This window comes from Dryobates pubescens, chromosome 18 (genome assembly GCF_014839835.1).
Source record: "Dryobates pubescens isolate bDryPub1 chromosome 18, bDryPub1.pri, whole genome shotgun sequence".
In the NCBI taxonomy this organism is placed as follows: Eukaryota; Metazoa; Chordata; class Aves; order Piciformes; family Picidae; genus Dryobates; species Dryobates pubescens.
In genome coordinates this window covers 20,695,158-20,718,790 of record NC_071629.1, presented here as the reverse complement: position 1 = coordinate 20,718,790, position 23,633 = coordinate 20,695,158, and the positions used below count along the sequence as shown (strand labels likewise).

Below are 23,633 nucleotides of genomic sequence, written 5' to 3'. Positions count from 1 at the left end.
CAACCTGGCACCACAGCCCTCATGACTAGACCATGGCACCAAGTGCCACATCCAATCCCCTCTTGAACACCTCCAGGGATGGGGACTCCACCACCTCCCCGGGCAGCACATCCCAATGGCCAATCTCTCTTGCTGGGAAGAACTTTCTCCTCACCTCCAGCCTAAACCTCTCCTGGCACAGCTTGAGACTGTGTCCTCTTGTTCTGGTGCTGGTTGCCTGGGAGAAGAGACCAACCCCTTCCTGGCCACCACCACCTTTCAGGTAGTTGTAGACAGCAATAAGGTCTCCCCTGAGCCTCCTCTTCTGCCGGCTAAGCAACCCCAGCTCCCTCAGCCTCTCCTCACAGGGCTGTGCTCAAGGCCTCTCCCCAGCCTCGTTGCCCTTCTCTGGACACCTTCAAGTGTCTCAATGTCCTTCTTAAACTGAGGGGCCCAGAACTGGACACAGGACTCAAGGTGTGGCCTTACCAGTGCTGAGCACAGGGCACAATGACTTCCCTGCTCCTGCTGGCCACACTATTCCTAATGCAGGCCAGGATGCCATTGGCCCTGTTGGCCACCTGGGCACACTGCTGGCTCATCTTTAGGCAGCTGTCAACCAGTACCTCCAGGTCCCTCTCTGTTTGGGAGCTCTGAGTCATCCAGAGCTACTGTTCCTTCCACTTCTCCTACTCTTGGGTGTTCAAGATGCATTCTAGACATGGAGAAGAGCACAAAACTGTGGTAAGCCAAGGAAAGAAGTGTGATGGTGAACTCTCACCCCCCCAGATCCCAAATTTAAGTGACCTCTGCAGCTACTTTCCCACTTACCAGAGACTGCAGACTCTCCACAGGCACAGCTGGGTCCATAACTCATTTTCACAAATCACTCTCCATTCTCTCATGATTTTATTCTCCATTCCCCCTTTGTTATCAAACAGCACTGGAAGAGGATTTGATATTTCTCAGACCCTAACATTTACACCATTTAGAATCACAGAGACATTAAGATTGGGAAAGACCTCAACGATCATCAAGCCCAACCATTAACCCAACACCACCATGGCCACTCAACCAACACAGCTCCTGTGAGGAGTGGCTGAAGGAGCTGGGGTTGTTCAGCCTGGAGAAGAGGAGGCTGAGGGGAGACCTTGTTGCTCTCTACAACTCCATGAAAGGAGGTTGGAGTGAAGTGAGGGTTGGTCTCTTCTACCGGGTAACAAGTGATAGGAGAAGAAATGGCCTCAGAGTTGCCCCAGGGAAGGCTTTGTTTGGATATCAGGGCAAGATTCTTCACTGAAAAGGCCATTAGGCACTGGAGGAGGCTGCTCAAGGAGGTGGTGGAGTCACCACCCCTGGAGGTGTTTAAAAGACACTTGGATGAGGTGCTGAGGAATGTGGTCTAACAGTTGTGTACAGGGAGATGTTGGGTAATGGTTAGACTTGGTCATCTGGAGGTCTTTCCCAATCAGTCTCACAGTACATTAGAGGCTGGAAGGGACCTCAAGAGATCACAAAGTCCAACCCCCCTGCCAGAGCAGGGTCACTTAGGGTACTCTGCACAGGAATGTATCCAGATGGGTTTGGAAAGTCTGCAGAGAAGGAGACTCCAGGAACCCCCTGGGCAGCCTGCTCCAGGGCTTCAGCACCCTCACTGTAAAGAAGTTTCTCCTCATGTTGAGCTGAAACCTTCCCTGTTCCAGCTTCAACCTGTTGTTCCTTGTCTTATCACTGTGCACCACCCAAAAGAGCTTGGCCCCCTCCACTTGACCCCCACCCCTCAGCTATTGATAGACATTGATCAGATCCCCTCTCAGCCTTCTCTTCTCCAGACTAAACAGCCCCAGGGCTCTCAGTCTCTCTTCACAGGGGAGATTCTCAAGTCCCCTAATCATCCTCATGGCTCTCTGTTGGAGTCTCTCCAGCAGGTCTCTGTCTCTCTTGAACTAGGGAGCCCCAAACTGGACACAGGATTGCAGCTGTGGTCTCAGCAGGGCAGAGAAGAGGGGGAGAAGAACCTCCCTAACCCTGCTGGAATTCTCTGCTGGATTCCCCTGCCCCCTGTAACACACTCCAGTCCAACTCTGCAAGCCAAGGAGGGAGCCTGGTGATCAGGCAGCCGCCCACATTCACCCCCTTGCCACTGCTTCCCTCAGGGCAGCAGCTGACAAAGACACTCCGCCGCCGCAAACAGCCAAGTTCAGCCTGGCAGTGTTTACCCAAGGTCTCCTGTTCCACAGATCTCTGCTCCTTAGCAGCCTGAACTGTTCAGCAAAGACCTAACTTGACCCAGCCTGGCAGCCAGCGTTTCACAAGGGCTCGGTGTCAGCAGTTTCAGGAGCGCTAATAACCGTGTTTTGCTCCATGCCACTTTCTCCCTGGGAATGGCAAAAGAGCATTATCACCTGCAGGTTGAAGCCTGCCCTCTACCACATTTAATAGGCAGCTGATTATGCTTCTCTTCCCCTCTCCCCTCCCCCCCTTTTGAATAATCCTGGGCTGTTGGCAGCTGGCACAGCTCTGCTCAGGGAGTCGTGCGGGAAGGCAGCGCGGGCGGCACCAGCCCTGCTCACGTCGGCTCCTGCCTGCCAGAGACCCCCAGTGATTGAATTGTCAGGGTTGGAAGGGACCTCAAGGATCAGCCAGTTCCAACCCCCCTGCCATGGCCAGGGACACCTCACACTACAGCAGGTTGCTCACAGCCACATCCAGCCTGGCTGCAAACACCTCCAGGCAGGAGGCTTCCACCACCTCCCTGGGCAGCCTGTGCCAGGCTCTCACCACCCTCCTGGGGAACAACTTCTTCGTCACAGCCAATCTCAATCTGCCCATTTCTAGTTCTACTCCATCTCCCCCAGTCCTATCACTCCCTGACACCCTCAAAAGTCCCTCCCCAGCTTTCTTGGAGCCCCCTTCAGATACTGGAAGGCCACAATTAGGTCTCCTCAGAGCCTTCTCTCCTCCAGACTGCACAACCCCAACTCTCTCAGGCTGTCTCCAGAGCAGAGCAGCTCCAGCCCTCTGCTCATCTTCATGGTTCTTCTCTGGACACCTTCCAGCCCCTCCAGATCCTTCCTGGCACAGAGGCTCCAGAACTGGCCCCAGAGCTCCAGCTGTGGTCTGAGCAGAGTGGAGCAGAGGGGCAGAATCCCCTCCCTGGCCCTGCTGGCTCTGCTTCTCTTGCTGCAGCCCAGGCTCTGCTTGGCTCTCTGGGCTGCAAGTGCTCCCTGCTGGCTCCTGTTGAGCTTCTCATTCACCAGCACCCCCAAGGCCTTCGCTGCATCCCCTGCCCAGACAGCATCTAATGAGGCATGGGAGAGCACGGGGGGGTGGGGAGGTCAAACTAGGAGCTGCTGTGAAAACAGTCCCTGGCAGTGCTGGGAGCAGGAAAGCAGAGGTTAGCAGAAAAGTCGCTGAAGCCAGCAACTCCAAAGCAGCCCTCACAGCCCACCCCGCCGGGAAGCAAAGCTGGGCTTAGCCCCAGGAACCTGCTGCTGCTGCCCAAAGCATCCTGCTGCAGCTACCCTGAACAAGAGCTCTCTCAGGAGAGACTGGGCAGCTCAGCCACATCAACACACAGGAGGATTTTAAGGCCAGGCTGGATGTGGCTCTGAGCAACCTGATCTAGTGTGAGGTGTCCCTGCCCATGGCAGGGGGGTTGGAACTGGATGATCCTTGAGGTCCCTTCCAGCCCTGACACTTCTGTGATTCTACTGCTGCTCAAGAATCTGCCCTGCAAGCATGCAGAGCTGTGTTCCTGGAAAGTACAGAGGTCTGAGCTGTCAGCCTGCTGACAAACATCTCCTCTAAGCATTACTCAGTGACACGGAGAGGAGAGTCCAGAGCTGGACTCCAGCATGGCTGGCCTGGAGGCAGCACTGCAGAAGGGCTCTGGGAGGTTTACAACTGCAAGTTGATTGAAGCACAGAGGTGCCACCTAATCCCTTGGGGCTTCTTCACAGACCTAACCAGGCCTGGCACGATAGGGAGAGACAAGATGCTGCTTGTCCCAGCAAGGATGCCAGGTCTGAGGCCGTGGGAAGGAAGCTCAGTCCCCAGCAGAAAGGGTCTCATCCAGCTCCACCATTTCACGTTCACTGATAACTCCACAGTTGTCCCTGGGAGTGGATGTCCAGGCAGACACAGCAAAGAAGCAGGTGACCATCCCTGCTAGCCACAAGCAGTGCCAAAATGGACTCCTCCAGCCAGAGGGGACATCAGGCACATGCCACAGAAACCCCTGCCAGCTCCTCATGCTCGAGGGCACCACAGCAGCTCCACCTCTCCTGGTCCTCCACTGTGCAGGGAATGGATGCCCAGCAGAAGTGCACTGGGGGGATGCATCACTGCATGTCCTGGGCACAGGCTGAGCCCTGGAAGGCTGCAGTGCATGAGCCCTGAAGCTCCTGCTGCAACCACAGAGCACCATCCTGCTGTGCTTCACAGGATGGCTTGAGTTGAAAGTGACCTTAAAAATCATCTAGTTCCACCCCACTTCCATGAGCAGGGACACCTCCCACTAGCCCAGGCTGCTCAAAGCCTCATCCAGCCTGACCTTGAACATTTCCAGGGATGAGGCACCCACAACTTCTCTGGGCAACCTGTTCCAGTGTTTCACTGCTGAGGACCTGCCACACATGCCACCATGTGAGGCTGAGGTGGCAGCAGCTCTGCATGCAGCTGCTGAAGATGGAGATGCTGCAGATTGCTGGCTGATCCCTTAGAAAGTGTGGGGGAGGCCAAACTGATTTGGAAACCACCCACTCTGGAGCCATCCCTGCTGGCATGCCTGCAACAAACCTGGTTGATGTGTTTCAGCTTGTCAATAATCTGGCTGATGACTGGCTCAGGACCTTTCATCTTCACCTCGTGGTTGCCAGGCTGAGCTTTTCCTCCATTCCTTGTGATCTGGAGACTGTACCTGTGGGAGTGAGAAAAGAGGAGACCATGGAGTGCTAGGATAAGAGGAGATGGCTTTAGGTTGGAAGAGGGGAGATTGAGACTGGAGAGCAGGAAGAAATTCTTTAGAGTGAGGGCAGTGAGACACTGGCACAGGGTGCCCAGGGAGGCTGTGGATGTCCCCTCCCTGGAGGTGTTCAAGGCCAGCTTGGATGAGGCCTTGAGCAACCTGGGCTGGTGGGAGGTCTCTGGCCATGGCAGGGGGATTTGAACTGGATGATCTTCAAGGTTCCTTCCAACCCAAACCATTCTGTGGATCCCTGATGGGATGGACTAACACAGGGGAGATCTTTCAAGTTCAGTACAAGCAGAAAGAAACCCCAAGATAAGCACCAGCCCCTTCCAAGACAAAGAGCAGCAGAGGAAGAGAAGGCAGAAGATTCCCATCAGGATTTCTGCTCTGCAAAGCAGGGAGATGATGTCCTTGTATCACTTGAGGACAATGGAACCCTTCCCAGCCCATTAGTAACCAAGGAAGACGTTAAACAGTGTACAAGAGGGATAAATATTTCCACACAACTTGCACCCGAGAGTCCTCCAAAGAGCTGGCTCAGAAATCCTGGCTCTCTGCTGTTTGTTTAAAACCCATCTTGGCAGACCACAGAGACTCCAGCACAAGAGCAGCAGTGTGGTGCCCACAGCCAACAAAAATGGAGTGGGCTGACCCAGCTCACTGCCAGCTGATTAGCATAGCAGCAACCCCCTGGCAAAATCAGGGCTGCCACCGAGGTGAGGTTTCAACAACAAGGAATTAAAGCAGCAGAACAGAATCGGTGCTGTGGGCATTGCTCATGGAAAATAGGTGCTGCCAACCAATCCTGAGCTCAGCCCTTGATGAGAGCCAGCCTTGGGGATCAAGGCAGCTGCTCAGACAGGAGGGCATAGAAGCACAGAAGCGACCAGGTTGGAAAAGAGCTCAGAGATCACCAAGTCCAACCTGTTACCTAATACCCAACACCTCCTGACAACTAAACCAAGTGCCACATCCAATCCCTTCTTGAACACCTCCAGGGATGGGGACTCCACCACCTCCCTGGGCAGCACATCCCAATGGCCAATCTCTCTTGCTGGGAAGAACTTTCTCCTCACCTCCAGCCTAAACCTCCCCAGGCACAGCTTGAGACTGTGTCCTCTTGTTCTGGTGCTGGGTGCCTGGGAGAAGAGACCAACCCCCACCTGGCTACAGCCTCCCTTCAGGGAGTTGGAGAGAGCAAGAAGGTCTCCCCTGAGCCTCCTCTTCTCCAGGGTTCAGCTCACCCCCAGTGCCCCTTGTGCTGTCATTGGACATCCCTGAGCAGAGCCTGGCTCTGTCCCCACACTGCCCTGCACATCTCTGTCAACATGGATGAAGTCACCCCTTAGTCTCCCCTTCTCCATGTTAAAGAGCCCTCAGCTCCCTCAGGCTCTCCTCATTAGGAAGATGTTCCACTCCCTTCAGCATTTTTGTGGCTCTGTGCTGGACTCCTTCAAACAGTTCCCTGAGGCCCTTCTTAAACTGAGGGGCCCAGAACTGGACACAGTATTCCAGATGTGGTCTCAGCAGCTCAGGGGAAGAAAACATCTCTCAACTTATTAACCACACCACTTCTAATCCACCTCAGGATGCCACTGACCTTCTTGACCACAAGGGCACACTGCTGGCTCACGAGGTCCCTACTGAAGAGTTTTACACAGAGCAACTCCACAGCCTGGGTCTGAGCAGGTGGAACTTCTGCACATTGGCCACAGCAACCCCATGCAGAGCTACAGGCTGGGGTCAGAGTGGCTGAGAGCAGCCAGGCAGAGAGGGACCTGGGGGTACTGGTGGACAGCAGCTGAACAGGAGCCAGCAGTGTGCCCAGGCAGCCAGGAGGGCCAATGGCATCCTGGCCTGCATCAGGAAGAGTGTGGCCAGCAGGAGCAGGGAGGTCATTGTGCCCTGTGCTCAGCACTGGTTAGGCCACACCTTGAGTCCTGTGTCCAGTTCTGGGCCACTCAGTTTAGGAAGGAGGTTGAGATGCTGGAAGGTGTCCAGAGGAGGGCAACAAAGCTGGGGAGGGGCTTGTGAAGAGAGACTGAGGGAGCTGGGGTTGCTTAGCCTGTAGAGGAGGAGGCTCAGGGGAGACCTTCTTGTTCTCTACAACTACCTGAAGGGAGGTTGTAGACAGGCAGAGGTTGGTCTCTTCTCCCAGGCAAGCAGCACCAGAACAAGAGGACACAGTCTCAAGCTGCACCAGGGGAGGTTTAGGCTGGAGGTTAGGAGGAAGTTCTACCCAGAGAGAGAGATTGCCCATTGGGATGGGCTGCCTGGGGAGGTGGTGGAGTCACCATCCCTGGAAGTGTTTGAAACAAGGCTGGATGAGGCACTTTAGTGCCATGGTTGCGTTGCTCAGATGGTGCTGGGTGACAGGTTGGGCTTGCTGATCGTGAAGGTCTTTTGGAACCTGGTTCATTCTGTAGTTTAATTCTCTGTCTCCCTAAACCAGCCATGCTGGAGAAGCAGAGTGCCACCACCTGGTGCCTCCCATCTGGCCAGGGGTCCTAGGCTCCTTCAGATGCCCTGTGCAATGATGCAAGTGGCTCATTGGGGGCAAGATTCGTCCATGGTGTCTATCCTTCCAAGTAACAACCAAGCTTAGATCTATCCTTCCAAGTAACAACCAAGCTTAGAGAGCCCTGCTGCCCCCAATGAGCCACTTGCATCATTGCACAGGGCATCTGAAGGAGCAAGGCAGTGGGCACTGCATGATCAGGGCAAAGAAGCAGATGCATGAGGCCACCTGAAGAGCCAGAGACCTGCTCCTGCATGGCTTGAGTGCTTCAGGACACACTGCCACACCAACACCTCCTGCTGCACTCAGGTAGGACATGGAGGACACCAGCTCCCCCCTCAGCTATGCCCCTCTGCCTGAGTGCCAGGGCCAGGGTGGCACACAGCCAGCCAAAGGGTTAAAGGCTTTGAAATGCAGCTTCATCCAGGGACCAGCATTCCTGAAATGCCAGAGAAGCTGGAAAAGGCAGCTGGCAGCCCTCCCTGCAGCCTCAGCCAGGCAGCCAGGCCTTGATACAGCAGAGAGATGCATTTGCAGACCCCCTCCACACTGAGCTGGAGGCCAGGGGGCGGCCAGGGGGCTGCCAGGGTAGTCCTGATGCAGGCTCCTCGGTGCCCCAGCAAGCTGCTGCAGAGCTGGTGGAGCTCACAGGGCCTATTGCAAAGCCAAATTTGCAGAGTTCCTTCCTCCTGTGTTCTTCAGCCACAGGGCAGGAAAAGGAAACATCTCAGAGCCATCTCAAGCTGCTTTCAATAGAGGCCAATCAAACCTCTCCTTCTGCAGGACACTTATGCCACTCCATGAAACCCAGCTCACAGCTCTGCCATGGTGACAGCAACGTGGTGATTCCCTGGTGAGATCTCACCTGGAATATTGCAGCCAGCTCTGGGCCCCCCCAGTTCAAGAGGGACAGGGATCTGCTGGAGAGAGTCCAAGGGAGGGCTCCAAGGATGATTAAGAGACTGGAGAACAGCCTGATGAGGAGAGGCTGAGAGCCCTGGGGCTGTTTAGTCTGGAGAGAAGGCTGAGAGGGATCTGATCAATGGCCATCAATATTTGAGGGCTGAGTGTCAAGAGGGAGGGGACAGGCTCTGCTCAGTTGCACCCTGGGGTAGGAGAAGGGGCAATGGATGTAAGCTGCAGCACAGGAGGTTCTACCTCAACATGAAGAGGAACTTCTTCCCTGTGAGGGTCCCAGAGCCCTGGAGCAGGCTGCCCAGAGAGGTTGTGGAGTCTCCTTCTCTGGAGCCTTTCCAGCCCCATCTGGATGTGTTCCTGTGTGACCTGTGCTGGATTCTCTGCTCCTGCTCTGGCAGGGGGTTGGACTTGGAGATCTCTGGAGGTCCCTTCCAGCCCCTAACACCCTGTGAGCCTGTGACCATTGAACAGCAAACGTGCACAGTGCTTCAAGCCCACCCCTTGGTCCCAGGGAGTCCCTGTGCCAAAGGCCTGTCAGTGCTGCCACACAAGCATGGGCTGGCTGCCACTTTGTAAGCAAAGCCCAAAATACTTTCCTTTCTGATGTGTCTTGACATTGGTCAGCAGCACCTCCTCACTGGGGCTCCCTGGCTCTTGCTGGGGAGGTGACAGTGTCCGTGGCAAATGTCACAGTGCAAAATGTGCTGCTGAGCAGCCCTCGCTGGAAAACCAACCCTAAAGACAACCACCTCAGGAAGATCCTAAAGACCTGAGCTCATCTGAGGGGCTAGCACAGCCACAGACCCTTCCTGATCCTCCTCACCCACCAGCCCTTCCTGCTCCTCATTCACCAGCCCTTCCTTCTCCTCCTCACCCACCAGCCCTTCCTTCTCCTCCTCACCCACCAGCCCTTCCTTCTCCTCCTCACCCACCAGCCCTTCCTGCTCCTCCTCACCCATCAGCCCTTCCTTCTCCTCCTCACCCACCAGCCATGAATGCCAAAGCACACAGCCAGACTAAGAGCTCTTCCCCTCCTGTCCTCCCCAGCAGGCAGAGCTGTGAACGTTTGGTCAGCCCAGCCCAGCTGCAGCTCTTTCCAGGCTTTTCCTTTCAGAGCAAGGAAGAGAAGATGGCAAATCCATTTTCAAGAGATGGTGAGGAATGTCTAGTGTGTCTTCAGCCTGCTGGGCCCACATGAGGCTTTGGGATTTAGACAAAGCCATCCAGTGAGGCAAACATCAGGAAAGCCACCTGGCAGAAAAAGGGAAGTCACTTTGTCCCTTGAGGAGCAATGCACTCATGGCTGCCTTCCAGTGGCAAGGCATTGACTGGAAAGCAGCTCCACGAGCCAAACAGCTTGGTAGACCTTCATGGAATGGGCTGGGTTGGAAGGGACCTGAAAGCTCATCCAGTTCCAACCCCCTGCCATGGGCAGGGACACCTCCCACCAGCCCAGGCTGTTCAAGGCCTCATCCAAGCTGGCCTTGAGCACCTCCAGGGAGGGGACGGCCACAGCCTCCCTGAGCAACCTGTGCCAGTGTCTCCCCACCCTCACTCTAAAGAGTTTCTTCCTCATCTCCAGCCTCAATCTCTCCTCTTCCAGCTCAAAGCCATTGCCTCTCATCCTAGCACTGCAAACCCTTGTGAGAAGTCCCTCCCCTTGGAGGGACATGGAGGCTCTTCCTGCAGGATGTAAGTTCCCTGAATCTTACTTGCTTGAGGGAGCAGATGGAGGACAAACACAAGACAGGTTGCTACAAGACATGACTACAATAGAAGAGAAGAGGTTTCATTGCCCAGAATTGAACAGACAAGCTTGAGAGAGCAGCACCTCCAGCACCCTCAAGCCTCTGAAGGTGTCCTGCATTTCAAGATAGAATCATAGAATGGTAGGGGTTGGAAGGGACCTCTGGAGAGCACTGAGTCAAATGGGATCTACCACAGGCCATGTGGGCTGGTGACACTGAGTCCTCACCACAAAGGAGGCAAAAAGGCAGGAAAAAGAGGAGACAGGAAAGAAAGCTTCCCCCCCCCCAAATGCTCCTGGCAGGACCCAAGCCTGTTTCTAAGGGCCAGTAAAGGTGGGCACAGTGCTGATGCCAACTTTTTACCCTCTCTGCCCCTGCAGTCTTCTGATTTAGTTGGACAACCTTAGAGTCTCATCAGCATTGCAAGTGGCAGGAGCCAAAAGGCTGGAAGAGCTGCTTCCAACCCACTCTGCAGACAGTGAGTGACTCCTAGGTGAGTGCAGAAGTGCCCCAGAAGAGATGATAACTTCTTCCCTTGAGAGTTCCCTCTCTGAAGAGACAGTGTCCAGAGACACCTGGTTAATCACACCCATTAGTCCAGCCCAGGCACTGGCTGGGGCTGAGCTCACAGAGTCACAGAATGCCAGGGGCTGGGAGGGACCTCCAAAGCTCATCCAGTCCAACCCCCTGCCAGAGCAGGGTCACCTAGAACAGGTCACACAGAAACTCATCCAGGCAGGTCTTGAATATCTCCAGAGGTGGAGACTCCACAACCCCCCTGGGCAGCCTGTGCCAGGGTTCTGTCACCCTCACAGGGAGGTGGTTGAGGCCCCATCCCAGGAGGTGTTTAAGGCCCCATCCCTGGAGGTGTTTAAGCCCAGGTTGGATGAGGCTCTGGCCAGCCTGACCTAGTGTGAGGTGTCCCTGCCCATGGCAGGGGGGTTGGAACTAGCTGATCCTTGTGGTCCCTTCCAACCCTGACTGACACTATGATACTATGAAATAATTCTTCCTCCTGTTTCCATGGAACTTCCTCTGCCTCAACTTCCACCCACTGCCCCTTGTGCTGGCATTGGGCATCTCCAAGAGGAGCTCCATCCTCTTGGCCAAAGAAGTGCAGGTCCACTCCAGTTCTCCTTTTCTCTCTGGGGTGCATGGTCCTATCATCCCTGAACCAGGCACCTGTGATATTGGGATGCAAGTGGGAGGAAAGGGGGGAGTATAGGGCCCTAAGGTACCTTGCTGGAGAAGAGAGGGCTGAGAGAGGATCTGATCAGTGCTCACAGATACCTTGAGGGTGGGTGTCAAGAAGGTGGGGCCAGGCTCTTTTCAGTGGTGCCCAGTGAGAGGCTGAAGGGCAACAGATGCTGGATTGCAGGAAGTTCTGCTTCAACAAGAGGAAAAACTTCTTCCCTGTGAGGGTGCTGAAGCCCTGGAGCAGGCTGCCCAGAGGGGTTGTGGAGTCTCCTTCTCTGGAGACTTTCAAGCCCCACTTGGATGTGTTCCTGTGTGACCTGCCCTGGGTGATCCTGCTTTGGCAGGGGGGTTGGACTTGATCTCTGACATTCTGTGATTCTGTGCTTCCAGTCACTGCAGAGCTCACAGCTCTGCAGTCAATTTACACCAGCAGCAGCTCTGAACAAGCCTCTTCAAAAGCAACCAGAAGGATCCAACACCCTCAGCAGGGAGTCTCCTCAGCTAAAGTAAAAGGAGCCATCTTCTGCTGGGGTTCCAAACACCAACGCCTTGCAAGCTGCTCTCACCATTACCAGAGCCCCCTGAGCTCCTGCTGCAGCAGCTCCCTGCCCAAAGGGAAGTGCTGCCCCTTCCCAGCCACCCTGCAGCCAGGGTGCATGCTGCAGATGGCAGCTGGCTTAGAATGTGAAGTCCCAGGTAACCAACTGGCTCTGGCAGATGGCACTTGGAGAAGGAAGAGCAAAGTTACCAAGGTGATTTTCAAAGTGGTGGCCAAGAAGGCCAATGGCATCCTGGCCTGCATCAGGAACAGTGTGGCCAGCAGCAGCAGGGAGGTCATTGTGCCCTGTGCTCAGCACTGGTTAGGCCACACCTTGAGTCCTGTGTCCAGTTCTGGGCTCCTCAGTTTAGGAAAGAGGTTGAGGTGCTGGAAGGTGTCCAGAGAAGGGCAACAAAGCTGGGGAGGGGTCTGGAGCACAGCCCTGTGAGGAGAGGCTGAGGGAGCTGGGGTTGCTTAGCCTGCAGAAGAGGAGGCTCAGGGGAGACCTTCTTGCTCTCTCCAACTCCCTGAAGGGAGGTTGTAGCCAGGTGGGGGTTGGTCTCTTCTCCCAGGCAAGCAGCACCAGAACAAGAGGACACAATCTGAAGCTGTGCCAGGGGAGACTTAGTCCTGATCTTAGAAAGAAGTTCTTCCCAGAAAGAGAGATTGGCCATTGGGATGTGCTGCCCAGGGAGGTGGTGGAGTCCCCTTCCCTGGAGGTGTTCAAGAAAGGCTTGGATGTGGCACTTGGAGCCATGGTTTAGTTGTCAGGAGGTGTTGAGTATTAGGTAACAGGTTGGACTTGATGATCTCTGAGGTCTTTTCCAACCTGGTTGGTTCTGTGAGTCTATGAAAACAGTGGGAGTCTGTAGGACAGGCTGGAGTCTCCCTCCAGTCTTACCTCACTAAGTTCAAGACAAAGAGACTGTGGAAAACTCTGATTTACTTTAGTCTGACCTGGTGAGGCCACACCTGGAGTATTGTGGTCAGTTCTGGGCTCCCCAGTTCCAGAGGGACAGGGAACTACTGGGGAGAATCCAATGGAGGGTCATGAAGATGCTGAGGGGCATGGAGCACCTCTGTGAAGAGGAGAGGCTGAGAGACCTGGGGCTGTTTACCTTGGAGAAAGAGCAGCCTGAGAGGGGATCTGATCAATGCTGATCAATAGCTGAAGGCTGGAGGTCAAGAGGATGGGGCTGGGCTCTTTTCAGTGGTGCCCAGTGACAGGACAAGGGGCAATGGGCACAAAGTGGAACCCAGGGGGTTTCACTTGAACTTGAGGAGAAACTTCCTTGGTGTGAGGGTGCTGGAGCCCTGGAGCAGGCTGCCCAGAGAGGTTGTGGAGTCTCCTTCTCTGAGGACTTTCAAACCCCACCTGGCCATTGTGATCCTGTGTGACCTGCTGTGGGTGACCCTGCTCTAGCAGGGGGGTTGGACTAGATGCTCTCCAGAGGTCCCTTCCATCCCTCTCCATTCAGTGATTCTGTGGTACTGGCTAAACCTGAGAGCAAGCAGCAGGCTCATGGTCCTCATTCCTGCAATACTCTGAGAACCATCCTGGCCACCCAACCACCCACTGCAGCTGCCTACTGCCCTTTCACTGCAGCTTACATGGGCAACAAAGCTGGGTGAGATGTGCTTCAAAGGTCCCACAGCCTCCCTCTTTGGAGACTCCACCACAGCAGGTATTTTGCTGGCTGCCAGAACTCCCCCAGCCCTTCATGAGCTGAAGAGGTTATTGCTGGCCTGGGATTTGCTTGGCTCCAATTACAGGATCTCGTTTTTCTCTCTTGCTTCCCAGTGTGCTTCCACTGTTTATGATTTGTGTGATTAAAACACACCACAGGACACTGGCAAACAGCAGGGGAAATCAGAGGCTTCCTAGCTGGAAGAGGAGGATCTGGCAAGGTGCTAAAAAGGCATGGGTTTGGGATTGGGATAAGGAGAACAAGAGTTCCATGGGTGATGGAGGTTAATGTAGGAGCTGGGCTTGAGGCATCTGGGAATGGGAGCACCTCGGAGCACCGCTTAAGGGGCTTACAAGTTTTGCTGTCACTCTGTTCAGAAGAGCTTGGAAGGAACACAGTGCTGTAAGCAGATTATTCAGCTCTGAGAATCTAGGTTTTTAATAGGCTTTTAGTGCTAAATGCTGCAAAACCCTCACACTGCCTACGAGGCTCAGATCACCTTGGAGTTTCTGAGGCCTGACTCCCACAGAAACAAAGATTAATTGACTAGCAGAGAACTGTATCATGGAGTCACAGAATGGTCTGGGTTGGAAAGAGCCTCAAAGATCAGCCAGTTCCAGGCCTCCTGCCATGGGCAGGGACACCTCCCACCAGCCCAGCTTGCTCAAGGAATCATCCAGCCTGGCCTTCAACACCTCCAGGGAGGGGACAGCCACAGCCTCCCTGGGCAATCTGTGCCAGTGTCTGCCCAGCCTCACTCTAAAGAATTTCCTTCTCATCTCCAGTCTCAATCTCCCCTCTCCCAGCTCAAAGCCATTGTTCCTCATCCTGGCACTCCCAGCCTTTGTCCAAAGTCCCTCCCCAGCTCTCCTGCAGCCCCTTCAGGTACTGAAGGCTGCTCAAAGGTCTCCCTGCAGCCTTCTCTTCTCCAGGCTGAACAGCCCCAATTCTAAGCCTGTCCCCACAGGAGAGGTTCTGCAGCCCTCTCATCATCTCTGTGGCCTCCTCTGGACCCTCTCCAGCACCTCCAGGTCCTTCTTGTGCTGGGGGCCCCAGAACAGGAGGCAGTGCTGCAGGTGGGGTCTGAGCAGAGCAGAGCAGAGCAGAGGGGCAGAATCCCCTCCCTGTGCTGCTGCTCTCCCTGCTCTGGCTGCAGCTCAGCACACAGCTGCCTGCTGGGCTGCCAGGGACCATTGCTGGCTCCTGGGGAGTTTGTCACCAACTGACAGCCCCAAGGCCTTCTCCTCCAGACTGCTCTTGAGCCACTCCTTGTCCAGCCTAGATTTGTGCTTGGGATTGCCCTGACCCAGGTGTAGGAGCTTACAGTTAGCCTTGATGACCTTCATGAGGTTGGTTTGGGTCCACCTCTCAAGCCTGTCCAAGTCCCTCTGGATGCCATCCCTGCCCTCCAGAGTGTCAGCTGGGTCACACAGATTGCTGTCATCCACTAACTTGCTGAGTGTGCAGTATCTCACCACTCACCTGAATTCAGGTGAAGTCTTTAACTGGGCTGATTATTGTCAGGACCTTTGTGATTGAAATCAGAGAATCAGCCAGGTTAGAAAAGACCTCAGAGATCATTAAGCCCAACCTAACACCTAACACCTCCTGACAACTAAACCATGGCTCCAAGTGCCACATCCAAGCCTTTCTTGAACACCTCCAGGGATGGTGACTCCACCACCTCCCTGGGCAGCACATCCCAATGGCAAATTATTCTTTCTGGGAAGAACTTTCTCCTCACCTCCAGCCTAAACTTCCCCTGTCTCACTCTGTTTTTTCTTTACCTTGGATGAAGAAAGGGATAACAAAGGCTGGACAACATCTTCTCACCACCCAACATCACCAGTGTGAGGATATTGCCCCTGTACTCTGCACTGGTTAGGCCTCACCTTGAGTCCTGTGTCCAGTTCTGGACTCCTCAGTTTAAGAAGGACATTGAGAGACTTGAAGGTGTCCAGAGAAGGGCAATGAGGCTGGGGAGAGGCCTTGAGCACAGCCCTGGGAGGAGAGGCTGAGGGAGCTGGGGTTGCTTAGCCTGCAGAAGAGGAGGCTCAGGGGAGACCTTCTTGCTCTCTCCAACTCCCTGGAGGGAGGTTGCAGCCAGGTGGGGGTTGGTCTCTTCTCCCAGGCATCCAGCACCAGAACAAGAGGACACAGTCTCAAGCTGTGCCAGGGGAAATTTAGGCTGGAGGTGAGGAGAAAGTTCTTCCCAGAGAGAGTTGTTAGCCATTGGAATGTGCTGCCCAGGGAGGTGGTGGAGTCCCCATCCCTGGAGGTGTTCAAGAGGGCATTGGATGTGGCACTTGGTGCCATGGTCTAGTCATGAGGTCTGTGGTGAGAGGTTGGACTTGATGATCTTTGAGGTCTCTTCCAACCTTGGTGATGCTGTGATTCTGTGATGTATGAGAAGATGAAGCACAGAGGCAAGGAAGGGCACAATGGAAGCCCTCACTTAAAGCTCTGCAGGTTTTAGCTGTTTCACAGTCTCACAGTATAACCAAGGTTGGAAGAGACCCCAAGGATCATCGAGTCCAACCCTGCCAACCTGTCCAGCACTGCCATCTCAGGGATGTGCCTACCTGGCAGCTGAGCCCAGGAAAGCTGCAGAGAGGTGCACAGGGATGCCCAGAAACAGGGGGAGGCCCAGCAGCTCTGCTCCCCAGCTAGCACAACCCCCCAAGCAGCGTGACCCTTCCTCAAGCCCTTCACAGGCAGCGCGGTGTGCGACGTGTGCCTGTGGCTGTGAAGCTTTGTGGCATCCTAGCAAAGCCCAGGGTGTTTTGGCACGCTTTGAGAAGTGTGAAAAGCAGTCATGTGTTGCCTTGTTGTTGTTGTTTAATCACTCCCACTTCAGCTCATGTTCTTCAAGCAGGCAGCAGCCACACAGCAAAGGACACTGCCCTGTGTGCTCTGGCTGGGTTGGAAGGGACCTCCAAAGGTCATCCAGGTCACAGAACCACAGAATCAACCAGCTTGGAAAAGACCTCAGAGATCACCAAGTCCAACCTATTACCCAATACCTAACACCTCCTGACTAACTAAACCATGGCTCCAAGTGCCACATCCAAACCCTCTTGAACACCTCCAGGTGTTCCTCCACCTCCTTGGGCAGCACATTCCAGTGGCCAATTACTCTTCCTGGGAAGAACTTTCTCCTCACCTCCAGCCTAAATTTCTCCTGGCACAGCTGGAGAATAAATCTCCCCTCCTTTAGCTTGGACACATTCCCCCCAGTCCTATCACTCCCTGACACCCTCAATAGTCCCTCCCCAGCTTTCTTGGAGCCCCCTGCAGATACTGCAAGGCCACAATTAGGTCTCCTCAGAGCCTTCTCTTCTCCAGACTGCACAGCCCCAACTCCCTCAGTCTGTCCTCATAGCAGAGCAGCTCCAGCCCTCTACTCATCCTCATGGCCCTTCTCTGGACACCTTCCAGCACCTCCAGATCCTTCCTGGCACAGAGGCTCCAGAACTGGACCCAGAGCTGCAGCTGTGGTCTCAGCAGAGTGGAGCAGAGGGGGAGAATCCCCTCCCTTGCCTGCTGCCCTAGGAAGAAGTTGTTCCCCATGAGGGTGGTGAGAGCCTGGCACAAGTTGCCCAGGGAGGTGGTGGAAGCCTCCTGCCTGGAGGTGTTTGCAGCCAGGCTGGATGTGGCTGTGAGCAACCTGCTGTAGTGTGAGGTGTCCCTGGCCATGGCAGGGGGGCTGGAACTGGCTGATCCTTGAGGTCCCTTCCAACCCTGACAAGTCTATGGTCCTAACCCTAGTAAAGCAGAAGCTCCTGTTTGGCAGCTGTCACACTTGTGTGGGACACCTGGTGAGACCATTCTGCTGAAATTCATAAAAGGTACTGGAAAAAAAACCCACCAAATTTCTTCCAGAGTGTAGCAGGATGGAGCCTGGTGACCAACAAGTGCTCATCAAGCCTGGAGGAAAACTGCTACAGCCACAGCAGAAACAGCTCCAGTACCTAATGCACATTCTCAGCGCAGCCTGCACAAGAGCTCCCATGCAGTCAGCAGCTGCTTGGCTCCCTCTTGGGGCAAACCCTTGAAGTAAAACACTGGCAGCCTGGGACTCCAGCACCACTGCCTGAAGGGCTCCTGAGTTTCAGGAACCCTCCCACCCTCTCTGAAGGAAATGCCACTGGGAAGTCCAGGCATGTGAAGCTGCCAGGTTTGGCTCCATGTGAAGCAAGGCCGTGGGCTTTAGAGAGCACTTTAACTACACAGAATCACAGAATGGCTTGGGATGGATGGGACATTAAAGATCATCCAGTTCCAACCCCCCTGCCATGGGCAGGGACACCTCCCACCAGCCCAGCTTGCTCAAGGCCTCATCCAACTTGGCCTTGAACACCTCCACAGCCTCCCTGGGCAACCTGTGTCAGAGTCTCCCCAACCTCACTCTAAAGAATTTCTTCCTCATCTCCAGTCTCAGTCTCTCCTCTCCCAGCTCACAGCCATTGCCCTCATCCTGGCACTCCCAGCCCTTGTCAGAGTCCCTCCCCAGCTCTCCTGGAGCCCCCTTCAGGTATTAGAAGGCTGCTCTAATGTCCTCCTGAACCCTTCTCTTCTCCAGGCTGAACAGCCCTAACTCCCTCAGCTTGTCCTCATAGGAGGGGGGACAGCCCTCTGATCATCTTCATCACTTCCTCTGGACCTGCTCCACAGTAGGTTGGAGAAGACCTTGAAGATCCTGATGGCCAACCATTACCTAACTACCAAGTCTGGTGCTAAACCATGTACCTCAGCACCATCAGTGGAACCATTCTGCAAATAGATCCTGGGAAAGGGATTTATGGTGGAGTTGTGAGCTCTGGGTGAGTGTTTGGACTTCATGATCTTAAAGGTCTCTTCCAGGCAAAGTGTAGCCAGCAGGCAAGGGAGAGGATTCTGCCCCTCTGCTCCACTCTGCTGAGACCACAGCTGCAGCTCTGGGTCCAGTTCTGGAGCCTCTGTGCCAGGAAGGATCTGGAGGTGCTGGAAGGTGTCCAGAGAAGGGCCACGAGGAGGAGCAGAGGGCTGGAGCTGCTCTGCTGTGAGGACAGACTGAGGGAGTTGGGGTTGTGCAGGCTGGAGAAGAGAAAGCTCCCAGGAGACCTAATTGTGGCCTTCCAGTATCTGAAGGGGGCTCCAAGAAAGCTGGGGAGGGACTTTTGAGGGTGTCAGGGAGTGATAGGACTGGGGGGGATGGAGCAAAACTAGAAGTGGGTAGATTGAGATTGGATGTCAGGAAGAAGTTGTTCCCCATGAGGGTGGTGAGAGCCTGGCACAGGTTGCCCAGGGAGGTGGTGGAAGCCTCCTGCCTGGAGGTGTTTGCAGCCAGGCTGGAGGTGGCTGTGAGCAACCTGCTGTAGTGTGAGGTGTCCCTGGCCATGGCAGAGGGGCTGGAACTAGAGGGCCCAAGGATCCCTTCCACCCCAACAATTCTATGATTCTAAGATTCTAACCTCAGCAGTTCCATGACTGCAAGCTGAAAATAAGTTTAAACTTAAATTTGCAGGAGGGTCTGAACTCAGCACCTTCCCATTGCTGCCCCTTCATCCTGCCATGGTGCCAGGAGGACCTGGGCTCCAGAGGGCTGTGGCCCCAATGCCCTGTCACAAGCAAGATCTCCCCTTAGGTCCATCCCTACAAACCTGCCATGTCTCTTGCTTAGCCTGGAGAAGAGGAGGCTCAGGGGAGACCTTCTTGCCCTCTACAACTCCCTGAAGGGAGACTGTAGCCAGGTGGGAGTTGGTCTCTTCTCCCAGGCAAGCAGCACCAGAACAAGAGCACACAGTCTCAAGCTGTGCCAGGGGAGGTTTAGGCTGGAGGTGAGGAGAAAGTTCTTCCCAGAAAGAGTAATTGGCCATTGGAATGTGCTGCCCAGGGAGGTGGTGGAGTCCCCATCCCTGGAGGTGTTCAAGAGGGGATTGGATGTGGCACTTGGAGCCATGGGTTAGTTGTCAGGAGGTGTTAGGCAACAGGTTGGACTTGATGCCCTCTGAGGTCTTTTCCAACCTGGCTGATTCTCTGATTCTAGCACAGTTTAAGAAGTTTCAGTGAGCAGCCAAAGAGACAACAATGAAATACATCTCTTTTGTCCCCCTCCAACTGAACTCCTTACTGCAGGTCTCCTCGAAATGGGTATGGATCAAGGACACATTTTTCCTTAGGCAGGGTAAGGTCACTTTATTAAGCCTTGATCTTAGATGCTTCAGCAATTTTCTCTCCCTTTTTTTTTGGCCAGAGCAGAGTTTGATCCCATTTTGGTCTTTTTTTCCCCCTCAGTGTTTCAGGTCAGTATTGCAAGTCCAGGCTAATTACCACCTGAGGTTACTGATCAAGAAGCCCACCATTAATAGCTCAACATTTCACCACTGACTGATTTGGTTTCTATTTCCTCCCTGATGCAAACTGCTTAATAGCAAAGGATGCTTTGCAAAGCAGGGTGATTAGAGGAGACTGATGTAGAATGATGAAAAACATTCCCCAGTTCTATTTCCACATTCCTTCGTGTTCCCAAAGGGCTTCCTCTGCAAGGAAAATCTCTGCTTCTGTTAACCCTTCCTTCCCCTTTAGGCTGTGAATCCTCCTGTCTGCCCAGCCTCATTCACCTCACAGTTTCCACCAGGATGCCTTCAGAAGGGGTGAGCTGGGCAGGGAAAAGCAGCCAGGCCATGAGCTGGCCCCTGGTGTAAATCACAGAAGTGGTTCTGTGGGAAAAGCCCTTTCAGATCATCCAGCCCAAGCATTCTCTATCACTGCCAAGGCTGGGGCTAAACCATGGCCCTCAGCACCACAGCTCTGCCTCTTTGAGACACCTCCAGGGGTGGGGTTCAGCTTCCCTGTGCTAGGCTTTGAGGACCCTTTCAGGGATGAAGTTTCTTTCAATGTTCAACCTAAACCTGCCCAGGTGTAACCTGAGGCCATTTCCTCTCATCCACAATATCACAGTACCACAGTATCACCAAGGTTGGAAGAGACCTCAAAGATCATCAAGTCCAACCTGGCACCACAGACCTCATGACTAGACCATGGCACCAAGTGCCACATCCAATCCCCTCTTGAACACCTCCTGGGATGGGGACTCCACCACCTCCCTGGGCAGCACATTCCAATGGCTAACAACTCTCTCCGTTAAGAACTTTCTCCTCACCTCTAGCCTAAACTTCCCCTGGCACAGCTGGAGACTGTGTCCTCTTGTTCTGGTGCTGGGTGCCTGGAAGAATAGACCAACCCCCTCCTGGCTACTACCACCTTTCAGGTAGTTGTAGAGAGCAAGAAGGTCTCCCCTGAGCCTCCTCTTCTCCAGGCTAAGCAACCCCAGCTCCCTCAGCCTCTCCTCACAGGGCTGTGCTCCAGACCCCTCCCCAGCCTTGTTGCCCTTCTCTGGACACCTTCAAGTGTCTCAATGTCCTTCTTAAACTGAGGAGCCCAGAACTGGACACAGGACTCAAGGTGTGGCCTAACCAGTGCTGAGCACAGGGCACAATGACCTCCCTGCTCCTGCTGGCCACACTGTTCCTGATGCAGGCCAGGAATGCCCTTGGCCCTCTTGGCCACCTGGGCACACTGCTGGCTCATGTTTAGGCAGCTGTTAGCCAGCACCCCCAGGTCCCTCTCTGCCTGGCTGCTCTCAGCCACTCTGACCCCAGCCTGTAGCACTGGATGGGGTTGCCATGGCTTATCATCTCCACCTAGAGAGGCCAGCCAGGGCTCACTGCTGGAAGATGGTCAGGTGGCAGTGGTGGCATCACTAGAGCTCAGTGGTCCTGACCTCCTCCAGCACAGAGCTGTGGTCAAGGAGAAAGCCAGCAAGGTGAATCTTCCTTGTCACTCCCTGGCTAGGATAGGGGATGCCAGCCTTGCTGTTTTGCTATCACTGCACAGAGAATCACAGAATCAACCAGGTTGGAAGAGACCTCCAAGATCATCAAGTCCAAATGGTCACCCAACCCTATCTAGTCAATCAGACCATGGCACCAAGTGCCTCATCCAGGCTCTTCTTCAACACCTGGTTCTACACCTTGGGTTCTACACCACAACAACCCCATGCAGTGCTACAGGCTAGGATCAGAGGGGCTGAGAGCAGCCAGGCAGAGAGGGACCTGGGGGTACTGGTGGACAGCAGCTGAACAGGAGCCAGCAGTGTGCCCAGTGCTGGGCAGCCCACTCCAATGGGCAATCTCTCATTCTGGGAAGAACTTCTTTCTAAGATCAAGCCTAAGATCCCAGACAGGTTGGAGGCATCCCCACCCCAGTGCCTGGGGGGCAATACCCACAGCACCCCTGGCCCTGTGGTGGTACCCTCCCCATGAAAGCACAGCTACCCTGAGCTGCTGCTGCTCCTCTCTCTGCCTCTCCACTCCCAGCCCACCCTGACCTTCAGAACCAGTCCTGGCCACAGGCTTTTCACAGCAGGGCACAGAAAGCTCAGAGGAGGGCAGTTCAGAGGAGGGCAGAGCACAGAAAGCTCAGAGGAGGGCAGAGCACAGAAAGCTCAGAGGAGGGCAGTTCAGAGGAGGGCAGAGCACAGAAAGCTCAGAGGAGGGCAGTTCAGAGGAGGGCAGAGCACAGAAAGCTCAGAGGAGGGCAGAGCACAGAAAGCTCAGAGGGCAGAGCACAGAAAGCTCAGAGGAGGGCAGTTCAGAGGTGGGCAGAGCTCAGAAAGCTCAGAGGAGGGCAGAGCACAGAAAGCTCAGAGGGCAGAGCACAGAAAGCTCAGAGGAGGGCAGAGCACAGAAAGCTCAGAGGAGGGCAGTTCAGAGGAGGGCAGAGCACAGAAAGCTCAGAGGAGGGCAGAGCACAGAAAGCTCAGAGGAGGGCAGTTCAGAGGAGGGCAGTTCAGAGGTGGGCAGAGCTCAGAAAGCTCAGAGGAGGGCAGAGCTCAGAAAGCTCAGAGGAGGGCAGAGCTCAGAAAGCTCAGAGGAGGGCAGTTCAGAGGAGGGCAGAGCACAGAAAGCTCAGAGGAGGGCAGCACACAGAAAGCTCAGAGGAGGGCAGAGCACAGAAAGCTCAGAGGGCAGAGCACAGAAAGCTCAGAGGAGGGCAGTTCAGAGGAGGGCAGAGCTCAGAAAGCTCAGAGGAGGGCAGCACACAGAAAGCTCAGAGGAGGGCAGAGCACAGAAGGCTCAGAGGAGGGCAGAGCACAGAAAGCTCAGAGGGCAGAGCACAGAAAGCTCAGAGGAGGGCAGTTCAGAGGAGGGCAGAGCACAGAAAGCTCAGAGGAGGGCAGAGCACAGAAAGCTCAGAGGAGGGCAGAGCACAGAAAGCTCAGAGGAGGGCAGGGCACAGAAAGCTCAGAGGAGGGCAGCACACAGAAGGCTCAGAGGAGGGCAGTTCAGAGGAGGGCAGAGCACAGAAAGCTCAGAGGAGGGCAGAGCACAGAAAGCTCAGAGGAGGGCAGAGCACAGAAAGCTCAGAGGAGGGCAGGGCACAGAAAGCTCAGAGGAGGGCAGGGCACAGAAAGCTCAGAGGAGGGCAGCACACAGAAAGCTCAGAGGAGGGCAGGGCACAGAAAGCTCAGAGGAGGGCAGGGCACAGAAAGCTCAGAGGAGGGCAGCACACAGAAAGCTCAGAGGAGGGCAGCACACAGAAAGCTCAGAGGAGGGCAGAGCACAGAAAGCTCAGAGGAGGGCAGCACACAGAAAGCTCAGAGGGCAGAGCACAGAAAGCTCAGAGGAGGGCAGCACACAGAAAGCTCAGAGGAGGGCACAGCACAGAAAGCTCAGAGGGCAGAGCACAGAAAGCTCAGAGGAGGGCAGCACACAGAAAGCTCAGAGGAGGGCAGAGCACAGAAAGCTCAGAGGGCAGAGCACAGAAAGCTCAGAGGAGGGCAGCACACAGAAAGCTCAGAGGGCAGAGCACAGAAAGCTCAGAGGAGGGCAGAGCACAGAAAGCTCAGAGGGCAGAGCACAGAAAGCTCAGAGGGCAGAGCACAGAAAGCTCAGAGGGCAGAGCACAGAAAGCTCAGAGGAGGGCAGCACACAGAAAGCTCAGAGGAGGGCAGAGCACAGAAAGCTCAGAGGGCAGAGCACAGAAAGCTCAGAGGAGGGCAGAGCACAGAAAGCTCAGAGGAGGGCAGAGC

General features: G+C 54.8%; 1 protein-coding gene across 1 annotated transcript in view; it reads right to left on the bottom strand.

Annotated features, from left to right (window-relative positions):
• GPC3 (glypican 3) overlaps positions 1-23,633 on the bottom strand; it is a 253,442-nt gene that overhangs the window by 76,278 nt on the left and 153,531 nt on the right. The window contains exon 6 of the mRNA XM_054169528.1: positions 4,780-4,900. Coding sequence (XP_054025503.1) covers positions 4,780-4,900 — 121 coding nt within the window. The remainder of the gene's footprint in view (positions 1-4,779; positions 4,901-23,633) is intronic.